Consider the following 23,267-nt stretch of genomic DNA (forward strand, 5'->3'; position numbering starts at 1 on the left):
CTTTGCATAAAAGGGTGTACTTGATATTTAAATATAAGTATACATCTTTAAAACACACACACACACACATTTCATGCAACTAGTCACCTTAACAGAACCTGTAACCATCATAGTTAAATAAATAATGAAAGCAATATACAGTATCAGTCAGAAGTTTGGAAAAGCATGACCGAATATATATCACAATTTCTGTTACATTGATAATAATAAAATCAGCAAATCAGTAGATCAGAATGATTTCTGAAGGATCATGTGATATAAAGACTGGAGTAAGGTTGCTGAAAATTCAGCTTTGCATAACAGGAATAAATTATATTTTAAAACATATTAAATTCATTATTTAAAATGTTTTGGTTTTTAAAGTATTTGTGATGAAATAAATGCATCCTTTGTGAGCATAAGAGACTTCTTTTAAAAACACTAATCTTACTGATCACAAACTTTTGAAGCTTTTTGACTAGCAATCCTATTACTCAGCATCAGCAGTATTCAGTTTGTCCTGAAATCACTGCTGTGTGAACTGTGCTGTCAATGCATTATTTGGTGTTTGGTGTTTTTTACATGCATGTACTTGTGCTGTATGTATGGTATCACTGAAATGACCATGATGTCTGAAGATGGCTAATTAAGGTGAAGAATGAGAATATTGCTTCATGCTAATGGAACGGTCGGAATGCAGAGTAATGTTACTGTAATTCTGGAGTAGCACATGTGAGCTGATATAACATATAAGAAATGTAAAGAATAAGAAACTTTAAGGAAATGATAAGGTTTAGAAAGGAAGGTGATGGGAAGGAATCTGAGTATGCTGTGAACTGAATGATTGAAATCATTCCGGATGAATGACATCTATGACACAGCAAATGCAGAATGGGGTGAGTCCCAAAATTGCATATGAATAAGTCATTTTAATCAAAGGAGGACAGGAAGGAGACTGATGTAATCAGAGCTACGCAGTGTTGCGTAAGGTTTCATAATCCTTTGTGTCACAGTTGTAAAACCACTGAGGCTAAAGGCAAAACCACAACCTGAGTTTCAGGTGTAGAATAAAGACTGAAATGAAAGGTGTGTGAGAGAATTTCTGTCATGCTTTCATTCACTGTCACTCTCTTTCTCTCTCCCACACACACACACTGTACTTTCTATTCTATTTCTTTTCTATCTACTTGTTTTATTTCATTTATTATAAATATACATACAGGTCCTTCTCAAAAAATTAGCATATTGTGATAAAAGTTCATTATTTTCCGTAATGTAACTGAAATATTGCAGGTCTTTTATTATTTTAATACTGATGATTTTGGCATTCAGCTCATGAAAACCCAAAATTCCTATCTAAAAAAATTAGCATATTTCATCCGACCAATAAAAGAAAAGTGTTTTAATACAAAAAAAGTCAACCTTCAAATAATTATGTTCAGTTATGCACTCAATACTTGGTCGGGAATCCTTTTGCAGAAATGACTGCTTCAATGCGGCATGGCATGGAATCAATCAGCCTGTGGCACTGCTGAGGTGTTATGGAGGCCCAGGATGCTTCGATAGCGGCCTTAAGCTCATCCAGAGTGTTGGGTCTTGCGTCTCTCAACTTTCTCTTCACAATATCCCTCAGATTCTTTATGGGGTTCAGGTCAGGAGAGTTGGCAGGCCAAAATCATCAGTATTAAAACAATAAAAGACCTGCAATATTTCAGTTGGTGTGCAATGAATCTAAAATATATGAGAGTTTAATTTTTATCATTACATTATGGAAAATAATGAACTTTTATCACAATATGCTATTTTTTTGAGAAGGACCTGTATATATATATATATATATATATATATATATATATATATATATGAAAGATCTTGCCCCTTTAACACTATTTCTATCTGTTTTTTTTATTATAAAAAACTTGACCCTCAGATGCTCCATTCTATCTACTTTTTTATTATTCATTATTTAAAAGAATAATAATAACTTGACCGTCTAACACTAGCTCTCTATATTCTATTTCCAGTCTATCTACTTGTTTTACTTTATTTGTAATAAAACCATGACCCTCTAACATTAGCTCTCTCTATTCTATCTCTACTATATCTACATGCTTTCTATTTATTTGTTTAAAAAACTGACCCTCTAACACAAGCAGTCTCTATTCTGTTTCTATTCTATCTACTTGTTTTCTTTTATTTATTATAAAAACGTGACCTTCTAAAACTAGCTATTTCTATTCGACCTACTTTATTAATAATGACTTGAGTTTGATTGCTTCTGCTGTACGTCACTTTGGGTAAAAGCATCTGCTAAGTGGTAAAATGTAAATGCTGTCATGATGATGTTTAGTATTTGTGTGAATGACATTGTGCACCTTCTATATATATATATATATATATGCAAAAAGATACATTATAAGACAGATCCACAAGCCTAGATTTTCTGTCTGCATTTGTTTGTCTGCATGCACAGAATTCACGGCCACGATGCTATGGTTGCCACGGTGTTCTCGGATAGTTACTAAGATGTTCTAGGTGGGTGCTAGTCTGTTCTGGGATGGTTGATAGGTGGCAGCTTGGATTTTCTGGGTTTTTCCTTGATTTATTACACTTATAACATCTCACGTGAAAGGCTCCTCCATCATCTGAAGGCAGGGCAGGATTAAACCGGTTTGGCAGATGTCTAAATCCTACCGGAATGTTTCCCTGGGCTGGTATGAACTAGCAGGTATTACATAGGGATGAATGAGTCTGTAGGGACATGCCTGAACCAGTAGCGTTCTGAGACTGTGTGCTGGAGAGACAGCTACAGAAAGACAGAATGGCATCTAGGAGTGGGTGGCAGAGGAAACCTCCTCACCTCATACACCCTTAACACTCTCATCCATTACAAAATGTACATCTGATAACAGATCCAATGCTCATGGGTCAGTCATGACTGTTGCTATGGGACTCTAACATAACAACACAACAAAGATCATTATGTAATAGCGTCATAGTAGTCACTTTGATGACTTTAAAAAGGTTTTTATTCGTCATACTCGTCGTATGGAACCAAAAAAAAAAAGTGAAACAAAAGTGCAATTACAAAAGTAAGGATGTCACAGAAAACCCATATTGTGATGATATGTGATGTCATTTCCTGTATGATATAATGGTCTTGTTGTCACAAGATTTCAAGTGGGTCCCTACATGTTACATCACACTGACCTTGACAGTTTATTTTATTATTTATTAAATTATGTGTAATATTATTAATAATTATTGCTATCCCTTTTATTATTATTATTATTATTATTATTATTATTATAGTCTTTGCCATCTATAATATTTTTACTTTACATCCCATATCATAATTTAAATTATACATTTTAATTTTCAAATAAACATAAGTATATAAAAAAAATCATTGTCTTGTCTAAATTGCATTTATGATATATTTTTGAAAACATTAATAGATCCATACAATTAAATATCATCAATCCATAAATTATTATTTCAAAATGAGTCCTTTTCATGTAAATGAGAGTTTTTGACTGCTTAACGATAAAAAAGTAACAAAGTAACCCAGAAACTGATCTACTGTAGGCATAAATGTCTCTTAAAACTTCTGTTGTCAAAACGGTGGAAACAAATCATATGAGAAAATCACTGAAAACTGTTTTTTGAGAGTAAAAGACCTTTACCTTGAGCTTGTTTCACAGTCTCTAAAACCACACTTATCATATCTCGTCTCGATCCTAAAAAACCAACAGTCTGATTAGTAAAGAAGTCAGGCCATGAGCTGTAGATCACTGAAATAATGAATCCCAGGTGTCTGGTGGAGGAGTGATAATGTCAGACTACATATAGGGTGAATGTGATCTTGTTTTATTCGTTTCTTCAGAAGAATGAAGCATAAGTAGGGAGTTTACCATAAATGTTGCAAACTAAACTAGCAGTAGAAACTTTGTTGCTCATACCTGTCAGGAATTTTACCTGCATCTCCTCCCCTTTTTTGCAAAAGTGCTCTTACAAAATCACACCTATCATAACTTTCTATTATAACTGGGCCACGGTGGCAAAATATGTTCATAAACTGTTATAAAATCAGATATAAACAAAGGTATTGTGATAATCAGCCGAGTGTTTGACTTATGTTAATACATTTTGAGTGTAAACATACTAGATATTTAAAAAGAAATCAGCATTTACTGTACATGTCAGTAGACATGTCTATTAATATATAAATAAAAAAATGTCCATCATAAAATTATTTTCGTTGATGTTTACTTGATCAATCAAATTTCAATAATATTTTTAATTAAAACAGGATTTAAAAAAAATATGTCCATAATTATTATTATTTTTTATTTTTATTATTTTTATTCAATTTAGAGAAAAAGGCCATTTTTATCCATTTAGAAATGCAGTGCAAGGCATATTTATTTTATAGCACATATCATACACAGATATTCAAAGTGTTTTTGATAGATAGATAGATGCCCAACAATTGGTTTGTTTTCCTGGTCAATAATTTTTTTAATGTTTAACAGCTTTTTGTAATCAAATCTTATGGTGTATTTGTCAATGCAAACATTTGCTCTAGAAATCACCTTTCCAAATGCAAAAGCCCTTCATTTCATTGAAAAACTCACAAATCATTTGATATAGTGAATTTAAGGAAATGTTTCAGAAAAGTGAAGAATCCCTGCACAAGCCTCAATGTGTTTTCCAGACTCTCCCTCCCAGATCAACACTCAGTGTTTTCTCCTGTGTCATCACAGCTCTGTCCGAGTGTTCACTTCCTCTCTCTCTCTCCTTCACGTGGCCAGCAGAGGAGAGGAAATCATGTTACATCACTCCAGCGTTGTTGTTTAAGAGAGGCCTTTCCCAAATGCTTCATCACTTTCACGTCACGTAACGCTCATCCAGCCAAGGCCGTTTTGCTTTGAGGATGAAGAGGTCATCTCAATGAATGTCCGTGAGCACTAATGGAGTCTACAGCATATTCATACAGAAAACTTTTTTTCTTGTATCATTCTTTTATTTTTACTATAATGACCAGCTGGCTTTATCATATCAATATGAAACATGCAACACATTCCACATTATCTGAGCAACTGATTGAACCAGAACTGTTATTTATGTGGAAATTAAATCCAATAAATTAAATAAGGGTTTTCAAACCGAAATAAGTTTGAATGAAATGATTTAAACTGGTGTTTCATAAGTGTGTGAAAACACTGTAAACACATGACAACTCGATGAATGTCTGGAAATGTATGTTTAGTTTTTTTTTAACCATTAGAACTCTTATTTATGTGTAATAACTGATAAAAAAAATAAATAAATGAGGTTGTTCTAACCTAAATAATAGTGTATTAATGGATCAAAAGCTAATACGTTTTAATAATAATAGTCATAATAAATAGTCTTGTTGACACTTTCCAGGCAATCCTGTGTGCTTCCACAGACTGCCAGTAAGCGCTGTTGGGTCTTGCATCACCCCTCACTAAATGCTAACATTCTGGAGACGTCTGTCCAGGAATGTGCGAAACAGCTTCTGCCCACAAGAGGCTTAACAGCTGTCAGAGAGACAGAAGCATGAGTCTGTGCTGCCCTCTGATGCACAACATGAGCAACTACAGCGGGAGCTGTCTGAATGAAAGATTTGGAGGTATTTAAAATTAAATAATAAATATTAATACTATAAAATAGTAAAACCCAATTAAATAAAATTATATAAATTTGAAATAAATTAATAAACCTAATCTTTGATAAATCAGAGATTTATTTGATTGGACTTTGGACTCAAATCTTGCCACAGTCTTCCCTATATATTTTGTTTTACAGCAGATTTTACAAAAAGTTAGTGTTTACTACAAACATCTAGCATAATTCATGCCATAAATTTATGTTTTTATTTTTATCTTTAAAGAGGACATCTTTTTCATATTTGGCTTGTCAATTTATTTATAATATAATATAATATAATATAATATAATATAATATAATATAATATAATATAATATAATATAATATAATATAATATAATATAATATAATATAATATAATATGTGACCCTGGGCCATAAAAACAGCCATAAGGGGTAAAAAATTTTTTGAAAGATTGAGATTTATGATATAAATAAGCTTTCCATGAATAAATAAGTTTTCCTTTGATGTATTGTATTATTGTATATTAGGATGGGACAATATATAAATATAATCAGTACACATCAGCACACACACATGTATGTATATATAAGTGAAAGTGAAGTGACATTCAGCCAAGTATGGTGACCCATACTCAGAATTTGTGCTCTGCATTTAACCCATCCGAAATGCACACACACAGAGCAGTGAACACACACACACACACACACACTGTGAGCACACACCCGGAGCAGTGGGCAGCCATTTATGCTGCGGCACCCGGGGAGCAGTTGCGGGTTCGATGCCTTGCTCAAGGGCACCTTAGTCGTGTTATTGAAGGTGGAGAGAGAGCTGTTCATGCACTCCCCCCACCCACAATTCCGTCCGGCCCGAGACTACAACCCACAACCCTTCGATTGGGAGTCCAACCCTCTAACCATTAATGTGATCTTTATTTAATATCCTAATGCTTTTTGATGTAACAGAAAAATAAAAAAAAATGACCCATACAATGTACTTCTGGCTGTTTCTATAAGCCTACTTTTACTACTTATGTTTTGTGGTCCAGGGTCACATTTAATAGAATAGAATAGAATAGAATAGAATAGAATAGAATAGAATAGAATTCATATTTTAAAATGCGTCTAAAAATATATATTTATCTTATGTATTTATAAATGATATATAGGAAATAATAGGCTACATATAACGTAGCTATCCTAGAGTTATCGGCGTTACATCCATTGCTCCCTTCTTCACGCGGCCGGAAGAGGGATGTGATGTAAAAATCACATTGGACCGTTCTTTTTTTCTTCTCCTGCAGCAGATCTTCCGATGCATTGTCACAGTGTTGAAGAACATAAACTCCTGAACACAATGCCTCGACGTCTGTAATGGCGCGTTGACTTCGGTGGGATAAACGACTGTCAGGATCCCGAAAACAGGTATTTCACCCGTTGGAAGCGAAAGATAGTGAAGTCTCTGAAGACAAACTGAAGTTGTTGGTTTTTCGGAGCTCTTTGTTGCGATTGAGAAACAATCTTGCGTTCAGACAGATCAGATGTGTGCTGCTTATTAACTCGAGGTGATTCACAGATGTTGGAAACTTTGTTTTGTCAACTTTGGACGCTTTTGTTAGACATCAGTTTATTCACTTTTCTTTACAGGCGATTGTTTGAAAAAGTTTTAATACACTGACAGTATCATTCACATAACAAATCGATAGAATTGCTAAGTGTTTTTTCGCTGTTATTTCACTTTATTGCCGTGAAGAGTTTGTTTCTGTCTGTTAAAGTTGCTGTTTTGTGATTTTATTTGTCTTATTGTCATCAGCTGCTTTATAAATCAGGCCGTAGTGCGCATGTCATACTTTTACTTTCAAGAACTGCTTTACTACCGCTATTTTTTTTATTATTATTATTTTTAATGTTTTATATCATGGATAATGTACGAATGATGTCCGATTCAACGAATCATTTTCACTAACCGGTCTGAACGATTCTTTCGCGAATCGGACTGCATCAATCCGAGCGTTTATCGAGTGATCTATCCGCATTCTCTGACTGGAAATTATGCTATTTCGATTACGTTAATTCGGATCAACTCATTGAACTGAGAATCGAATCTTTCCGACATATCCGTGATTCATAAATCCTAACTTCTGATAGATTGAGTTTGATTTCAGTGTGCTATTTTACTGATATTGATACAATTTTACCTTGGATACTAAGAATAGGTTTTAATTAATAGCTTTTTTTTAATCAAAACATTATGAAAATATTTAAAGTAGAGAAATTAATTTTAGTACTAGTCATACCACGTGATGACTGAAGACCTGCAGGCAAGAAACAACTATATAAGAATGAAGTTAGATTTCAACTGGAAGGTTAAACAGTGTTCTTAGGACTATGGCTTTTTTTTCAATTGGCCATTTGTTGTTTTCACATATCAGCTGTGATTTTATACAAGTTATCTTATTTTAAAAGGTTACTTTTTTACTTGTTAATTTTTTATGATGTTTAATGCTTCATAAATTGTTTTGTCTTTTATAATTGTGCCGTGTTCCCATTGTAACAACATTTTCTTTAAAGTGCTGTTGAACTAGCTCCACTGTTCTCTCTCTCTCTCTCTCTGTCTATATAAAAACTTAATCATTAAAGAAAGTTCCCCCAAAAATGAACATTTGCTGAAAATGTGCTCCCCCACAAGCCATTCAATACGTAGATGAGTTGTTGTTGTTTTTTATTATTGGAATGGATTTGGAGAAATTTAGCATAACATCACTTTGAACTCTCATTCTGACGGCACCCATTCACTGCAGAGGATACAATGTTGAGCAACAATATTGTGCTAAATTTATCTAAATCTGATCTGATGATGAAACAAACGCACCTACACCTTTGGATGGCCTGGGGATGAGTACATTTTCAGCAAGTTATATTTAGGTTGAACTTTAACTGCAGTGTATTAGAAGCATTCACCAAAGACTTACAAAAACTGCTACATCTCCTTGAATCACTCCCATTGCTTATTGATTTTTAGGTTGATAGATTGAAAGTTTGCTTCTTTGAAAAGGGAAATGTCTTTGAAATTCATTAAATCCACCTGTTGACAGGTTAGTGAAAATCATCTCTGAGTTTAATCTTCATAAAGCTGGCTATAACAGCGATTTCCTCTGTGCTTTCCTGTGTGCTATTTTTCTTTCTCCTGTGATGCAAGAAAGTGTTGTATGCCAAAGCAGAGGTCAGATGTTGCCTAACAAATGAAAAATGCCTTGAGCGTAAATTCTAATAAATTTTCTCATGCTCGCAGTTCTCGATTCTGTCTGTGAGTGATTATCAGGCTCTCTGTTCAACGCTTATCTCTGAAAGTTACTGCAGACCGTAACGCTTGACAGAATCAGCAACAGTACGATTGCTGAAGCCATTTTGAGGTCAACAGAGAAATGTCATAATGGGGTTGAAAGAGATTATGTGTTTGTTATAGAGGCAATATGAATTTAAAGAAAAAGATTGAGTGATATTTACTGTAAGTATCACATGGGATGAATTACAGCGAAGCCTTATACAATAATGACCAGCATAAAATAATGGACAGAGAATGCAAGTAAAGCTCATTATTTACAATTTAGTTCTGACATGAGTGATTTCTCAGAAATAAAAACAGATGATGCTGTTAATCTTGTCTTGAAAATGTGTAAGTTTTGCAAATACCTGTTCTGTCCATTTTAATTTCAGGTTCTATATATAAATATAATAGTAGGCCTATATATATATATATATATATATATATATATATATATAGAAACCCTCAAGATAACATGTGTGGGGGGGGGGCATCTTAAGCAAACAGAATAACACAAGTGGACTCTGAAAGATTAATTGCTGCTTTGAATGATTATGATTACAGTAGCAGTCAAACTTTTGGACGCTTTCCCATTAGTGTGTCCAAAGATTTGATAGGTACTATATATAGAATACAGTATATACATAAACCGAATATATACACATAAACACATTTTTTGCTAATGATCACTTAAATGTGGTAACCAAACACTTATAAAGACGTGACAGAGTAATAGAGGCAGGGCATTTAACAATTTAAAAATAAACTTTACTATCCAAAATAGATCTGACATCAGTGCACTGAACAGTAAAGTTGAAGTTAACAGGTTAAAGCGTTTCATCCAGGTCAACAGTAGCAAACATTGGATCATATGAACAAACTAAGTAATTGCACCACTTCAAGCATTTTACCTGCATTATGTATGTTCTGTAAAAAAAAAAAAAATTCATATCGGCAGTATGTTCGCCGATACCGATATATATCGGCAAGAGGCTTATATCGGCAAAATGATATATCGGTCGGCCTCTATTTAACCTCTAATGTAACTTTCTATTTCTAATAATGATGCTGTAAAGTCAAGAAATTACATTTTTACATATTTAAATAGGAAACCGTTATTTTAAATCTGTCACGCTGCCAGTCTTTGTTTTCCTGGGTGTTCCCTAATGAGCTCACTTCCCCTTAGGCACTTCACCATAGGCACTTTAATTCCGCTAGTCTGGTTGTGTCTTCACAGTAATTGCACTCCAATTAGAATCGCACAGGTGTTGACAATACTCTGTCATTAGTTTCCCTATATAGAGCTGTTTTTCTCTGTTGTCTTCATGGAGTCCTTACCCTTTGTGTCTCATGCTCTCGTTCCCCGAGACTTCCTCTACCTTCTTGTTCTTCTGAGTTCCCCGTTTCATCCGGTTCCCTCTTTTGGTTTTTGTTTGTCTCTCATGACTGTTTATTTTGTATTTACCCTTTCGTTTAAATAAATCCCTTACCTGCACTTGGATCCACCCTCTCTTTGTGTTTCATCTAAACCCTACCGTGACAGAAGGACTCCATCATCAAGGATCCAGCGGTATGTCTGCTGCCATGTACTCATCAGCCAGCAAGCGTAATGGTTTTGAGGGCTCTCGCCTAGTGGTGTTCCGGGGGACCAGGGGAGGTCGCTCCGGAGCAAGCGGTCGAGAGGAGGTCCGGCAGCGATCGCCACTGTGGCCTCCCATCGATCCGAGATTCGGATGGGGGCGGCCATTTCCCCAAGAGTTCCCGAGGGGAGAGGGGAAATGCAGATCGGCTGAGCCAGCGCCGTGGTACCAGATGGCCGCCAGTCCTGTACAGCGGCACCAAATGGCCGCCAGCTCAGCGCCACAGCACAAGATGGCCGCCAGCTCAGCGCCACAGCACAAGATTGCTGCCAACTCAGCCCCACAGCACAAGATGGCCGCCAGCCTGGCGCCACAGCCTAAGATGGCCGCCAGCCTAGCGCCACAGCCCAAGGGGGCTGCCAGCCTAGCGCCACAGCCCAAGATGGCCGCCAGCCTAGCGCCACAGCCCAAGATGGCCGCCAACCTAGCGACACAGCCCAGGATGGCCGCCAGCCTAGCGCCACAGCCCAAGATGGCCGCCAGCCTAGCGCCACAGCCCAGGATGGCTGCCAGCCCAGCACCACAGCACAAGATGGCCGACTCAACGCCACCGACTCTCCATCGTAGAGGGCGGAGGAGGAGACAGGCAGCTACTGTTCCTCAGGACCCGGAGAACGTTCCCGAGCGGGCCGCTGCCTTCCATGAGGCCATTCCCGATGCGGTGCCCGCTGCTGTTTCGGAGGCGGTGGCTGAGGCTGTTCCCGATGCGGTGCCCGCTGCGGTTCTGGAGGCCGAGGCGGTGCCCGCTGCTGTTCCGGAGGCCGAGGCGGTGGCCGAGGCCGTTCCCGATGCGGTTCCCGTTGCTGTTCCGGAGGCCGAGGCGGTGGCCGAGGCCGTTCCCGATGCGATGCCCGCTACTGTTCCGGAGGCCGAGGCGGTGCCCGCTGCTGTTCCGGAGGCCGAGGCGGTGGCCGAGGCCGTTCCCGATGCGGTTCCCGTTGCTGTTCCGGAGGCCGGGGCGGTGGCCGAGGTCGTTCCCGATGCGGTGCCCGCTGCTGCTCCGGAGGCCGAGGCTGTTCCCGAGGCGGTGCCCGAGGCAGTTCCCGAGGCGGTGCACGATGCTGTTCCCGAGGCGGTGCCCGATACAGTTCCCGAGGCGGTACCCGAGGCTGTTCCCGAGGCGGTGCCCGATGCAGTTCCCGAGGCGGTGCCCGATGCTGTTCCCGAGGCGGTGCCCGATGCTGTTCCCGAGGCGGTGCCCGATGCTGTTCCCGAGGCGGTGCCCGATGCTGTTCCCGAGGCGGTGCCCGACGCTGTTCCCGAGGCGGTGCCCGATGCAGTTCCCGAGGCGGTGCTCGATGTTGTTCCCGAGGCGGTGCCCGATGCGGTTCCCGATGCTGTTCCCGAGGCGGTGCCCGATGCAGTTCCCGAGGCGGTGCTCGATGCGGTTCCCGAGGCGGTGCTCGATGGGGTGCCCGATGCAGTTCCCGAGGCGGTGCTCGATGTTGTTCCCGAGGCGGTGCTCGATGTTGTTCCCGAGGCGGTGCCCGATGCAGTTCCCGAGGCGGTGCCCGACGCTGTTCCCGAGGCGGTGCCCGATGCAGTTCCCGAGGCGGTGCTCGATGCAGTTCCCGAGGCGGTGCCCGAGGCAGTTCCCGAGGCGGTGCCCGAGGCAGTTCCCGAGGCGGTGCACGATGCTGTTCCCGAGGCGGTGCCCGATACAGTTCCCGAGGCGGTACCCGAGGCTGTTCCCGAGGCGGTGCCCGATGCAGTTCCCGAGGCGGTGCCCGATGCAGTTCCCGAGGCGGTGCCCGATGCTGTTCCCGAGGCGGTGCCCGACGCTGTTCCCGAGGCGGTGCCCGAGGCAGTTCCCGAGGCGGTGCACGATGCTGTTCCCGAGGCGGTGCCCGATACAGTTCCCGAGGCGGTGCCCGAGGCTGTTCCAGAGGCGGTGCCTGATACAGTTCCCGAGGCGGTGACCACAAGGCCGTGGTGGTCTTCTACTCCGCCCTGGGGGACTCTGGCGGTGACCACGAGGACGTGGTGGTCGTCCGCTCCACCCTGGGGGACTCGGGCGGTGACCACGAGGACGTGGTGGTCGTCCGCTCCGCTCTGGGGGACTCCGGCGGTGACCATGAGGACGTGGTGGTCTTCTGCTCCGCCCTGGTGGACTCCGGCCTCGACCACAAGGCCGTGGTGGTCTTCCGCTCCGCCCTGGTGGACTCCGGCCTCGACCACAAAGATGTGGTGGTCATCTGCTCCGTCCTGGTGGACGCCTCAACATGCCCTTCATGGACTTATGTTTTGTGTTGTTTGAGTTCTGTTTCTGTCTGTTCCTTTTAGTTTAGTCTGGCCCTCCTTCCCTCCCCCTGAGCCTCCACCTGTCCGCCTCCCTCCTGGACTCCTTGTTTTGTGTTGCACCTTTCCATTCCTCCTGGTTGCTCCTGTCCCTGTTTTCTGTTCCTCCGTCCCTCCCCCTGGTCCGCCGCCGTTCCACCTCCCTCCTGCCTCTTTTTCTGTTGGGGTTTTCCTGGGTTTAGGTGGAGCATCTGGTAGCTGCTCCGTAGGGAGGGGGTAATGTCACGCTGCCAGTCTTTGTTTTCCTGGGTGTTCCCTAATGAGCTCACTTCCCCTTAGGCACTTCACCATAGGCACTTTAATTCCGCTAGTCTGGTTGTGTCTTCACAGTAATTGCACTCCAATTAGAATCGCACAGGTGTTGACAATACTCTGTCATTAGTTTCCCTATATAGAGCTGTCTTTCTCTGTTGTCTTCATGGAGTCCTTACCCTTTGTGTCTCATGCTCTCGTTCCCCGAGACTTCCTCTACCTTCTTGTTCTTCTGAGTTCCCCGTTTCATCCGGTTCCCTCTTTTGGTTTTTGTTTGTCTCTCATGACTGTTTATTTTGTATTTACCCTTCCGTTTAAATAAATCCCTTACCTGCACTTGGATCCACCCTCTCTTTGTGTTTCATCTAAACCCTACCGTGACAAAATCTGTTTTTACTGTATTTATTTTATAATTTCTTTGTGAAATGTAAACTTTTGAATGGTATTGAACATAGCACACTAACAAGTCTAAGTTACTCATTTACAAGCAGCAATAGCAGTAGTTATACAATGGAAAAACACTAGTCCTTTATTTACAAAGTGGGTCACTTCAATCTTTCACATTTAAATGTGAGAAACTGAGCTGCTGATTCTTTACTATCGTGATAAGTTACTTTTACATACCAAAAGAGCATCAATGCAAGGACAGCTATTCTTGCATTTATTTTATTGTATTGTATTTTTTTTTTTTATTATTATGCATTTGACAAACCATTTTATTCATACAAACTGAGATATTTGACTTTTAATTGCAGAGTTGTATTTACTTTACAGACTGTTGTTAATTTTATTTTATGCATTTGGTAGACAGTTTTATCCAAAACAACTTACATTGCATTCATAATACATTTATCAGACAATACATTCAGAAACATATCAACAGGAATCTATACAGTCTATGTTTCCTTGCCATATTAGTTGTTGTTTTCTTCTTTCCTATAGCTTCTTTCCATGCTCAAAAATAAAGAGATTTCAGCATGAACCATTGAATAGATTAAAGGCTTGAAGTTTTCTTTTACTGGAGTTGTGACCACAGTAAGTTTGTCCTTGAGGCAACAAAGCATTTGGTTTTGGATACATTGAGACTTCTCAGTTTTTACTAACCTGTTTTATTCACCCTGTGTTGTGTATTTGAAGTACACTTGAGGTCTATCTTACCTGACTAACTGGCTGTTGAATGAGATTATTTATAACACGAATGTCGGTTCTGGCTGTGGTTTTGTGTATCTCTATCTCTCTTGTGAGCTGCCAGCGACTCTCTCTTGGTTTTGCTCTGCACATTGTTTATTGTGTTGCATAATTTGAGATGTTTGGCAGTAAGACTCGGCAGAGAACTGTACTACGGTTCCTTAACACCAGGATGTAGGAATGTGAGTGTGATGCATGCCTTTGTGTGCGATGCATGTCGTGCAGATGAGTGTGCAGAACGGATTCACATTTCTCTCGGTCCTTTAATTCTAGCTCAGTATTGCAAACACGTTCCTGCATGCTTGCAGAGGTTTGCATGTTTTGTCAGTATGCATGCATGCGTGTTTGTGCTGGTTGTAAGAGTCTGGAATTTGGGTAGGTTATGCGATGTGACTTTCTTTCATGAAACAGACTGTTCATTGTTTGTAGCACTTTTTAAATGCAATATCCTTTCCTGTAAAATTACAGTGTAAGCGCAACATACTGTACTGTAAAAAAGTATGCTTAAAAGTTGTAAATATAACAAAGATTTTTAGAGTTTGAAAATACTACATTGGATTGGTTTCTTCTTATAATTATAAAAAAGTACAAATATGAATGTGTTATACTAAAACTCAAATTAAAACAATTGAAAAACCCTTAATATAACATGTAGAGAAAAAAAAGCATCTTAAGCAAGGAATAACATAACTGGACTTTGGACGGTTAATTGCTACTTACATAATTTTATTGCGATTAGAAATTCGATTATTTGTGCAACCCTAGTAACAACTCAATAATAAATTATGTAAATTGTATGGTATTCATGCTTATCGTAGTTTTGTCACACTTCCTTTCATTTAATCTGAATTTAAAGAAAATGGACTGTATTGCATGTAATCTCTTTTTAATTTTTTTTTTTTTTAAGATTTTCCCTGTTAGCAAAAAGTCTGTTAGTGCTGTTAATGTTTTGTTGCCTTGCTGTGTTTCCCAGTCAGTCACATGAGGCCTCTTAGAAAGATGAGCAAGAAGGCTGGAATCCCGGCACTGGACAGGCCTTTACATGAGCCAAATATTACATAAACCATCTGCAACCTCCATCCACCTCTTAAGCACATTATATCTGCATCCCCGCCCCTCCCCCCAGCATGCAATAGTTTTAAAGTATCATAAAGTTTTCTCTGAAAAGGTTTAATTTGTCTGTTTGATCGAGTGCATTCAAATGCATGTGTTTTTGTTCACCGTAACAAGTGTATTATGTAATGGCTCATGGGGTATTCTCATCAACACACTGAGAACACGCTGTATGATAAACACGCGAGCCTAGCAAACCATGAACGTGTTTATGTGTAATGATCAAAAACTGTTGGTGCATAAGATTTTAAAAATGTCTTTGATAGAAGTCTCTTATGCTCATCAAGATTACATTTAGTTAATAAAAATACAGTGAAACTAATACAATTCTGAAATATTATAATTTCAAATAAAGTGTTTTCCATTTCAATATATATTTTAAAATTGTATTTATTCCAGTGATCCAAAGCTGAATTTTCAGCAGCCATTACACCAGTCTCCTCAGTGACAAATGATCATTCAAATCATTCTAATAAGCTGATTTGATGGTCAAGAAACATTTCAGAATTTTGTCAATGTTTAAAACAGTTGTGCTGCTAGAAACCGTACTAGAAACTGTAATAGATTTTTATATACTTACTATACATCTTTGAAAAATAGAAGGCATTTATATGAATAATGAAATCTGTTACATTATGTATTGACTGTAATTTCTGATTAATTTAATGCATCTTTTTGAATAAAAGTATCAAAAACATAGGTGCGTTTTAATGGTAGTGTATGTCATATAATAAAAAAAATTGAATCCAGATTTAATACAGTATATAAAAAAATCTTTGAGAATTTGTTTTAAATTAAGTAAAAAAAAAAAAAAGTCAGTCACACTTTAGTTTGGGGACCAATTCTCAGTAATAACTAACTATTAACCAAACTTTTGCCACAATAAACTCCTTATTTGCCGCTTATTAATTGATAGTAAGATATTTGAAAAGTTTAGTTATTGGGAAGGATTAAGGGATCTAAAATATGGTCAATAATATGGTTAATAGTAAGTATTGGTCCCTAAACTAAAGTGTTACCAAAAAGTTCATTCTCAATCTCAAGTCTCTGTGATATTCTGATTTCAAGATATAACTCGAAGAGTTTGACTGCTCACGCAAGCTAAATGATTTGAAGAATCACAAAGAACACAAATAATCGAGATAATCAGCCATGATCTCTTGTCTGTGATGTTGTTTCATAACGGCCAAACTCACTGAACTTGTGATGGTTGTAAGTAATGGCTGCTGATGGTTCGTGTGTAATTGTCTCTGGGGTAATGGCTGGGGCGTGATGCACTCATGAAATCAGACACATTCCTGCGGTCTGAGGTTTGGGGAGCGAGAGAGACCCTCCACAGTAATCGCACTGCACTCAACACACTCTCAAACATGTCTGTCCTAACAACAACACTAACATTTATCTCAGTCTTTCCAGCGCTAATACGCACTGCTATCAGAGGGGCCCCGCGGCCCTCGGCTCTGGAGGAGAGCAGTGAAGTTTGGCTCAGGATTTTGACTGAAGCTTTGGCCGGCAGAACACTGATTTGTCATATGTTTCTTGTCTGTGTTTGGTAAGAAAATGTCTTCTAGAAACATAAATATTATCCATCACAGAACAGCCTAAAAGCCATCAGGAACATCCTAGAAATCACCCGGAGCAATCGTCAGTGCTAGGATGCTTTGTAGGGTGTTTAGCATGTTTGTTTTCAGTCGGTTTCAAAGCGGTTCCACCTTGGGAAAAATAGTTTCTGATAAATATTGTGATAGTGGTTTAGAGTGTGTGTGTGTGGGTGGGGTGTGGTGGGGGGGGGGGGGGTTTGTTGGGTTAAGCTCCAGGTTTGCTGGGCTAGTTTGTTTGTTTGTTTGGGTTGCACAATTTGTCTAAAAATGTTGTGATTATATATAAAATGAAATTTTTAAACAATAGTTTCATTTTTATTTAGGAGCAGTATAATAATAATAATAATAATAATACTTTATTATTACTACAACAACAACTATCATTGATAATAATAACAATAAATAATAACATTAACTAATACTACTAAATATTAGTAATTGGGACAACAGCAACAACAGTAATAATTATTGTTCTGGTAATAGACTAATACTGATTATTATTTCAATTACAATTACCATTATTATGAATGCTACTACTACATAAAAATATTAAACTCTTATACTGTATAGAAGTAAAAAATAAAAAAACTGAATAAACTTTATTTAAAGGTCGATTTCTCGCTGTTAACAAACCATTAACCATGACCTTTGCCTCAATAAACTCCTAATTTGCTGCTTATTAATACTTATTAAGGTAAGGTAGTTGTTAAAGGGGGGGTGAAATGCTCGTTTTCACTCAATATCCTGTTAATCTTGAGTACCTATAGAGTAGTACTGCATCCTTCATAACTCCAAAAAGTCTTTAGTTTTATTATATTCATAAGAGAAAAACGGAAAAACACGAGCGCCTGGAGGCGTGACGTGTGGGAGGAGCTAAAGAATCACGAGCGCCAGTAGGCTTTTGCGTTGAGAGCGTTTGGAAGCTGTGACACCGTGAGGACAAAACCAACCAAAACAAACCATGGCTAACAGTCAGATTCAGCGTATATTTATGATCCAGAATCAGATCCAGAGGCTGAAATTTAACAAGAGCAGCATCAGCAACGACGTCTCTATGTCGTATGTACTGAAACTGTATATATTTGCTTAGCGGTTTTGGAAAATGACTAAGTTCCACTTTGTCGTCTTTTTTTTTTTTTTTTTTTAAGCTGTACATGTGGAAAGTGCAATTTGATGACAACATCGCATGTTGTTTACTTGATGTGCTTACACACCGATAGCTAAGTTAATAACACAGAGATATTTGAAGCAGTTTTACTCACCGCCTGTGGTTCCAACACACGATCGTGACCCTTTTTCGTTGGGACTGCATTATCCTTAAGAAATAAACGATGTGCAAATCTGGCATCAAACTGGGCCTTGTTTGTAAAACAAGCATCTTCGAAATGCAGGGAACAAACAAAAACACTTGCACAACTCCAATGATGCTCTGTAAAAATAAACTCCATCCACTGGTCCCTTAATGCTGTTTCTCTTTTGGTAATCTGTGCAGGGTTGTCTTGCCCTGGCAACCAAAAACACACTTGTTTTGTGACATTTGCGACGCTCTTGCTCTGATCAGTGAAGTCTGTTGTGCTCTCAGTGCTGTGCTATACGGGAGCACGCGCTCTTCCGCAGACGTGCCCTCAGAACCCATATAAGGAAATTCCGCTCCATCTAACGTCACACAGAGCCATACTCGAAAAAAACTTTCCGAAACTTGTGACAAACTTAATTTTTGAAACTTTGTCCATGTTTAGCATGGGAATCCAACTCTTTAACAGTGTAAAAAACTCAGTATGCATGAAATAGCATTTCACCCCCCCTTTAAGTTGCTGCTTATTATTACTTAGTAAGGTAAGCTAGTTGTTAAGTTGCTGCTTATTAATACTTAGTAAGGTAGGCTAGTTGTTAAGTTGCTGCTTATTAATACTTAGTAAGGTAGGCTAGTTGTTAAGTTTAGGTATCGGATAGGATTTGGGATGTAGAATATGGTCAATATGTTAACAAAAGGCAATCCTAATAAGCAAATAGTTAATACTGAGAATTGGTCCCTATACTGTTACTGAAGAATGATATAATAAGAAGGAGAATTTAGTACAACTACAGTAAGACTTTAAAATTACAATACTATTCATAAATTAATATTTATAGCTGATTAGAAAATTTTGGCAGAAAAACACAAGGAGCGTCTCATTACAAGTTTGGGAATTTAGGGGTGGTGTTGGCGCAGTGGACAAGACACATGCCTTTGGTGTGAGAGACCCGGGTTGGAATCCACTGTGAGACACCAATGTGTCTCTGAGCAAAAGACACTTAACCCCTAGTTGCTCCAGAGGCATGCGACCTCTGACATATATAGCAATTGTAAGTCGCTTTGGATAAAAGCGTCAGCTAAATGAATAAATGTAATGTAATGGAAGATGGTTGCTGCATGCTGTGCTCTCAAATGCAAGTTACTTGCCTTCGGATTTAATAATAGCATTAAATCATGTATAGCAATTTCAGGTTTATTTTGATTAATCATGCAGCCCTAGTGTCTATGATATTTTGCTCTGTAGATATGCCTCAAATCAATCCTTTAGCACACTTCCAAATCCAAAAAACAAGCCACAGGATTTAAGGACTCATTCATCTCTGTCACAAGTTATGTTAATTTAAAGCTGCGGTAGGTAACTTTTGATGCTGTAGTGGTTAATAAACAGAACTGCTTGCGTCTTGCAGAAGAACATCGTAGCCGGAACTACTTCTCTCTGTTTATATCTATGAAGAATCACAAAGGTACTGGTTTACTCCGCCGCGGTACCCCCGAAGCAATCTAAAATAGTCTGAATATAAACACTTATTATAGGTGCACCCTAGTGATTCAGCACAAGCTAAAAACGGGGATTGGGAAATGGATTCATGGTGTACTCGCTTATTATATACATTTTTCTACATTTTGAACACAAACAAAGTTACGGACCGCAACTCTGATTGGTTGTTTCTTAACGGGGGCGATGTATTTCTGCAAATGGCAATAGGACCACTGGGAGGAGCCAGAGGAGCTTGATTTTTTCACAGATTATCTGTCTCATATTCTATTGTCAGGACATAATGACAGGTTTAACAAATATGTAAAAAATATATTTTTACAAAAGTTACCTACTGCAGCTTTAATACTGCTAATAATAGGGTTAAATGTTTGTCTCAATCTCTAAGCATAAATATGAGCAATAAAAGTGATGTTTTTTCTTTACAATTAATGATAAGGAGCAGGAGATGTGTAAAATGAGTTCTAAAGTTTTGGGTGGAAAACTATTTTATAGTTTGTTTGTGAGTAAGAGAGAGTCTGGTGGTTTAAAAAACAAAAACATTTTATTAGATAATCATGTCACAGAGTTTATGTTCGGCAAATCAACTTTTATTTATAAAATGCACAATAATAAGGCATGCATGAGTAATTGCTGGCAATAAAACATTATTGTTCACATAAAGTTTTATGTGCAGTCTCACATGCAAATAATGGCATGGTTCTTTTTTAAATTCTCAATGATACAGTGTGTTTTAAGAAAGACCTCTCTTATTCATCGCTAATGAGAATCCCACCCTGAATGAGGCAGATTTCTACGTGATTCCAGGCCACATCTGCTCTGGAATAGTTTGCATAGTTAGCATAGCAGTTATGCTAATATGACCTGTGGGTTCCCACAGGACTCAGAAAACCCAGAGGATTCTGCAGCTAAACCAGGAATGAAAGCATCGTTTACAGTCGGCTCCCTTACAATGTGTTCAAAGATGTTTTCTTCTAATGCAAAATGTAAAAAAAGAAAAAAGAAAAAACATATATAAATATAAATAAATATTTATTTATTTATTATAAACTTTTGGAAAAAAATTTTTTATTATAAACTTATTTTTGTATTTAAAATTAAAAATACAGTAAAAACAGTAATATTGTGAATACATAATGCTGAATAAAATGGTTTATGTCTTTAAAAAATCCCAAAACTTTTAGTATAGTAGTGTATATCCCAAAAACGTGTTTTTGTTGAATGTTTACAGTGTGTGTTTAATTTTTATTGACAATTTAAAAGAGGACTTGATTAGGTATTTAAACATTTCTGTGTTTCACATCTTTAAAATCTGCATCCTGGTTTTAGTTCGATCTTGTTCTGAATCTGGACCGTGTTTTGGTCTGCAGTAGGCTCTGATATTGTTCTGCTTTGATCGTTACATGTTTCTTTTGGCTGGAAATGAGTGGATGCTACAGTACTGCTATGTTTCTTTCTGTTCCTCAGAGATGTAGTCTGTAGTCTGGTCTGTCGGCAGACTCTGAGGTCTCACTATGCTGCTTTATCTGCTGCTGACCATCTCACTAATAAACGTCAATGGACAGATAGACCCAGGTAGAGTTACATCACATGCAGTCCCACACTAACATGTGCATTCATACAGACACTGGCAAAAACATTCACTTTCTCACCATGTGCTCCTTCACCTCCTCAGCTCACTGTCGTTATCCTCTCGGTATGGAGGATGGGAGGATCAAAAACGATGACATCACTGCCTCCAGTCAGTGGTATGAAACCACAGGCCCTCAGTACGCAAGGTAACATCAGTAACATCCTATATAGTTTTAATTAAGGGTTATTTAATATTTTAGTACTTCAAGTTAAACTAAATAAAAATCTGTTTGTTGTGGCATCAGGTTAAACCGTGAGGAGGGGGACGGCGCCTGGTGTCCTGCTGGTCAACTGCAGCCCTCAGATGTTCAGTATCTTCAGCTTGACCTACGTCAGCTCATCTTTCTCACCGTCGTCGCTACACAGGGTCGCTACGCACGCAACTCCGGCAACGAATTTGCACGCAAATACCGTCTGGAGTACAGTCGCGATGGACACCGTTGGATCTCCTGGAGAAACCGCTTTGGTAGCGAGGTAAGTAAATGCATAAGAGTGTTTTTACTAAATGTTTGATTTTTAAATAAAAGACCTGAATGAACTGAAGTTTGATGCTAATATGTTAGATCAGTTAGCAATAATGCCATTCACTACTGTACAGTTTGGGATTGGTAAGTCTTTTATGCTCGCCAAGACTGCATTTATTTGATCAAAATACAGTAATATTATGAAATATTATTACAATTTAAAATAAATACTTAAATATATTTTAAAGTGCCATTATTATGTGTAATGAAAGGTTCATATTTTGGTTTTGGGAGTCCCCAACAATAGGTTGACATGCATGCAAGTTCAAAAAACTCTTTCATTGTCTTATAAAATGCATTTATTTTTATCTTACTTGCTCAACGGATCCCAAACGATTCGCTCAATGATTCTGTTTTCAAAACCCCTACTTAACGTGACGCTAATCTGTGGTGATTGGTGTGATTGGTCTCATTTTCATTTCATCTTCCATGTAATGCCCAGGCGGCAAGGAACTCGACCGGAAGTTGAAGTCGGCCGCGTGCCGCCATCTTGTAGCAGAAATTCACTTGCGTTAGCATTCCCATTGACTCCCATTCATTTTGGCGTCACTTTGACAGTGAATAACTTTACATCTGAGGCGTTTAAAGACTCTTTTTGTCCATTATTTATGTCTAAAGATACACGACAATGTATAAAGGGCTCCATTACCTTCTAAGTTACATTATGAAACTAATCAGTATTTGTAAAAATAGGCTAATGATTGCGTCATAACCACGCGACTCTCTGTCGCATTACCGTACAGACAGGAGGAGAAGCTCTCAGGCAATTAACTTAATATGGCGTACTGGCGTTACATTTTAAAATACTATACAAAAGAATTAATCAGAATACTTACTCCTGCTCACTCACGACAAAGAACTCCCCGCTCAAGCTCGCCGTCTCTGCAAGATTAACGATGGCAGTTTGCACGCACAGCTACTAGAAGATTTACATCTGTCAGACAGGTTGCTGACGTCATCAAGCTTAGTTTGAGTCTGCGCGTCAGAAACGGAAGTGTTAAAAAACGCTAAAAATGGGCTTCACTTGTATCAATTGAGTTCCAATGGGGTCGCTGTGTCCATTTCTTTTACTGTCTATGGTAATGCCTGATGAAGCAGATGCAGTGCTGCTTTGTTTACAGCCGTTACTGGGGAAACTGCTTTTTTACTGCTCCAAAAGCTGCACCTAGTGGCAAAGAATGAATTAGCATTTTCATTCAGACCAACACGAAAAGACCAACAGGTGGGCAGGCAATATGCTAATGATTCATGTTGACGTCAACATGAA

At 38.8% G+C, this 23,267-nt stretch overlaps 1 protein-coding gene across 1 annotated transcript in view; it reads left to right on the forward strand.

Annotated features, from left to right (window-relative positions):
• The first annotated feature begins 6,873 nt into the window (after positions 1-6,873).
• The window catches only part of ddr2l (discoidin domain receptor family, member 2, like), a 32,583-nt gene continuing 16,189 nt past the window's right edge, over positions 6,874-23,267 (forward strand). The window contains exons 1-4 of the mRNA XM_052556618.1: positions 6,874-7,060; positions 21,312-21,419; positions 21,520-21,622; positions 21,722-21,950. Coding sequence (XP_052412578.1) covers positions 21,359-21,419; positions 21,520-21,622; positions 21,722-21,950 — 393 coding nt within the window. The 5' untranslated portion in view covers positions 6,874-7,060; positions 21,312-21,358. The remainder of the gene's footprint in view (positions 7,061-21,311; positions 21,420-21,519; positions 21,623-21,721; positions 21,951-23,267) is intronic.

The sequence above is a fragment of the Carassius gibelio genome, chromosome B5 (assembly GCF_023724105.1).
Source record: "Carassius gibelio isolate Cgi1373 ecotype wild population from Czech Republic chromosome B5, carGib1.2-hapl.c, whole genome shotgun sequence".
Lineage (NCBI taxonomy): Eukaryota > Metazoa > Chordata > Actinopteri > Cypriniformes > Cyprinidae > Carassius > Carassius gibelio.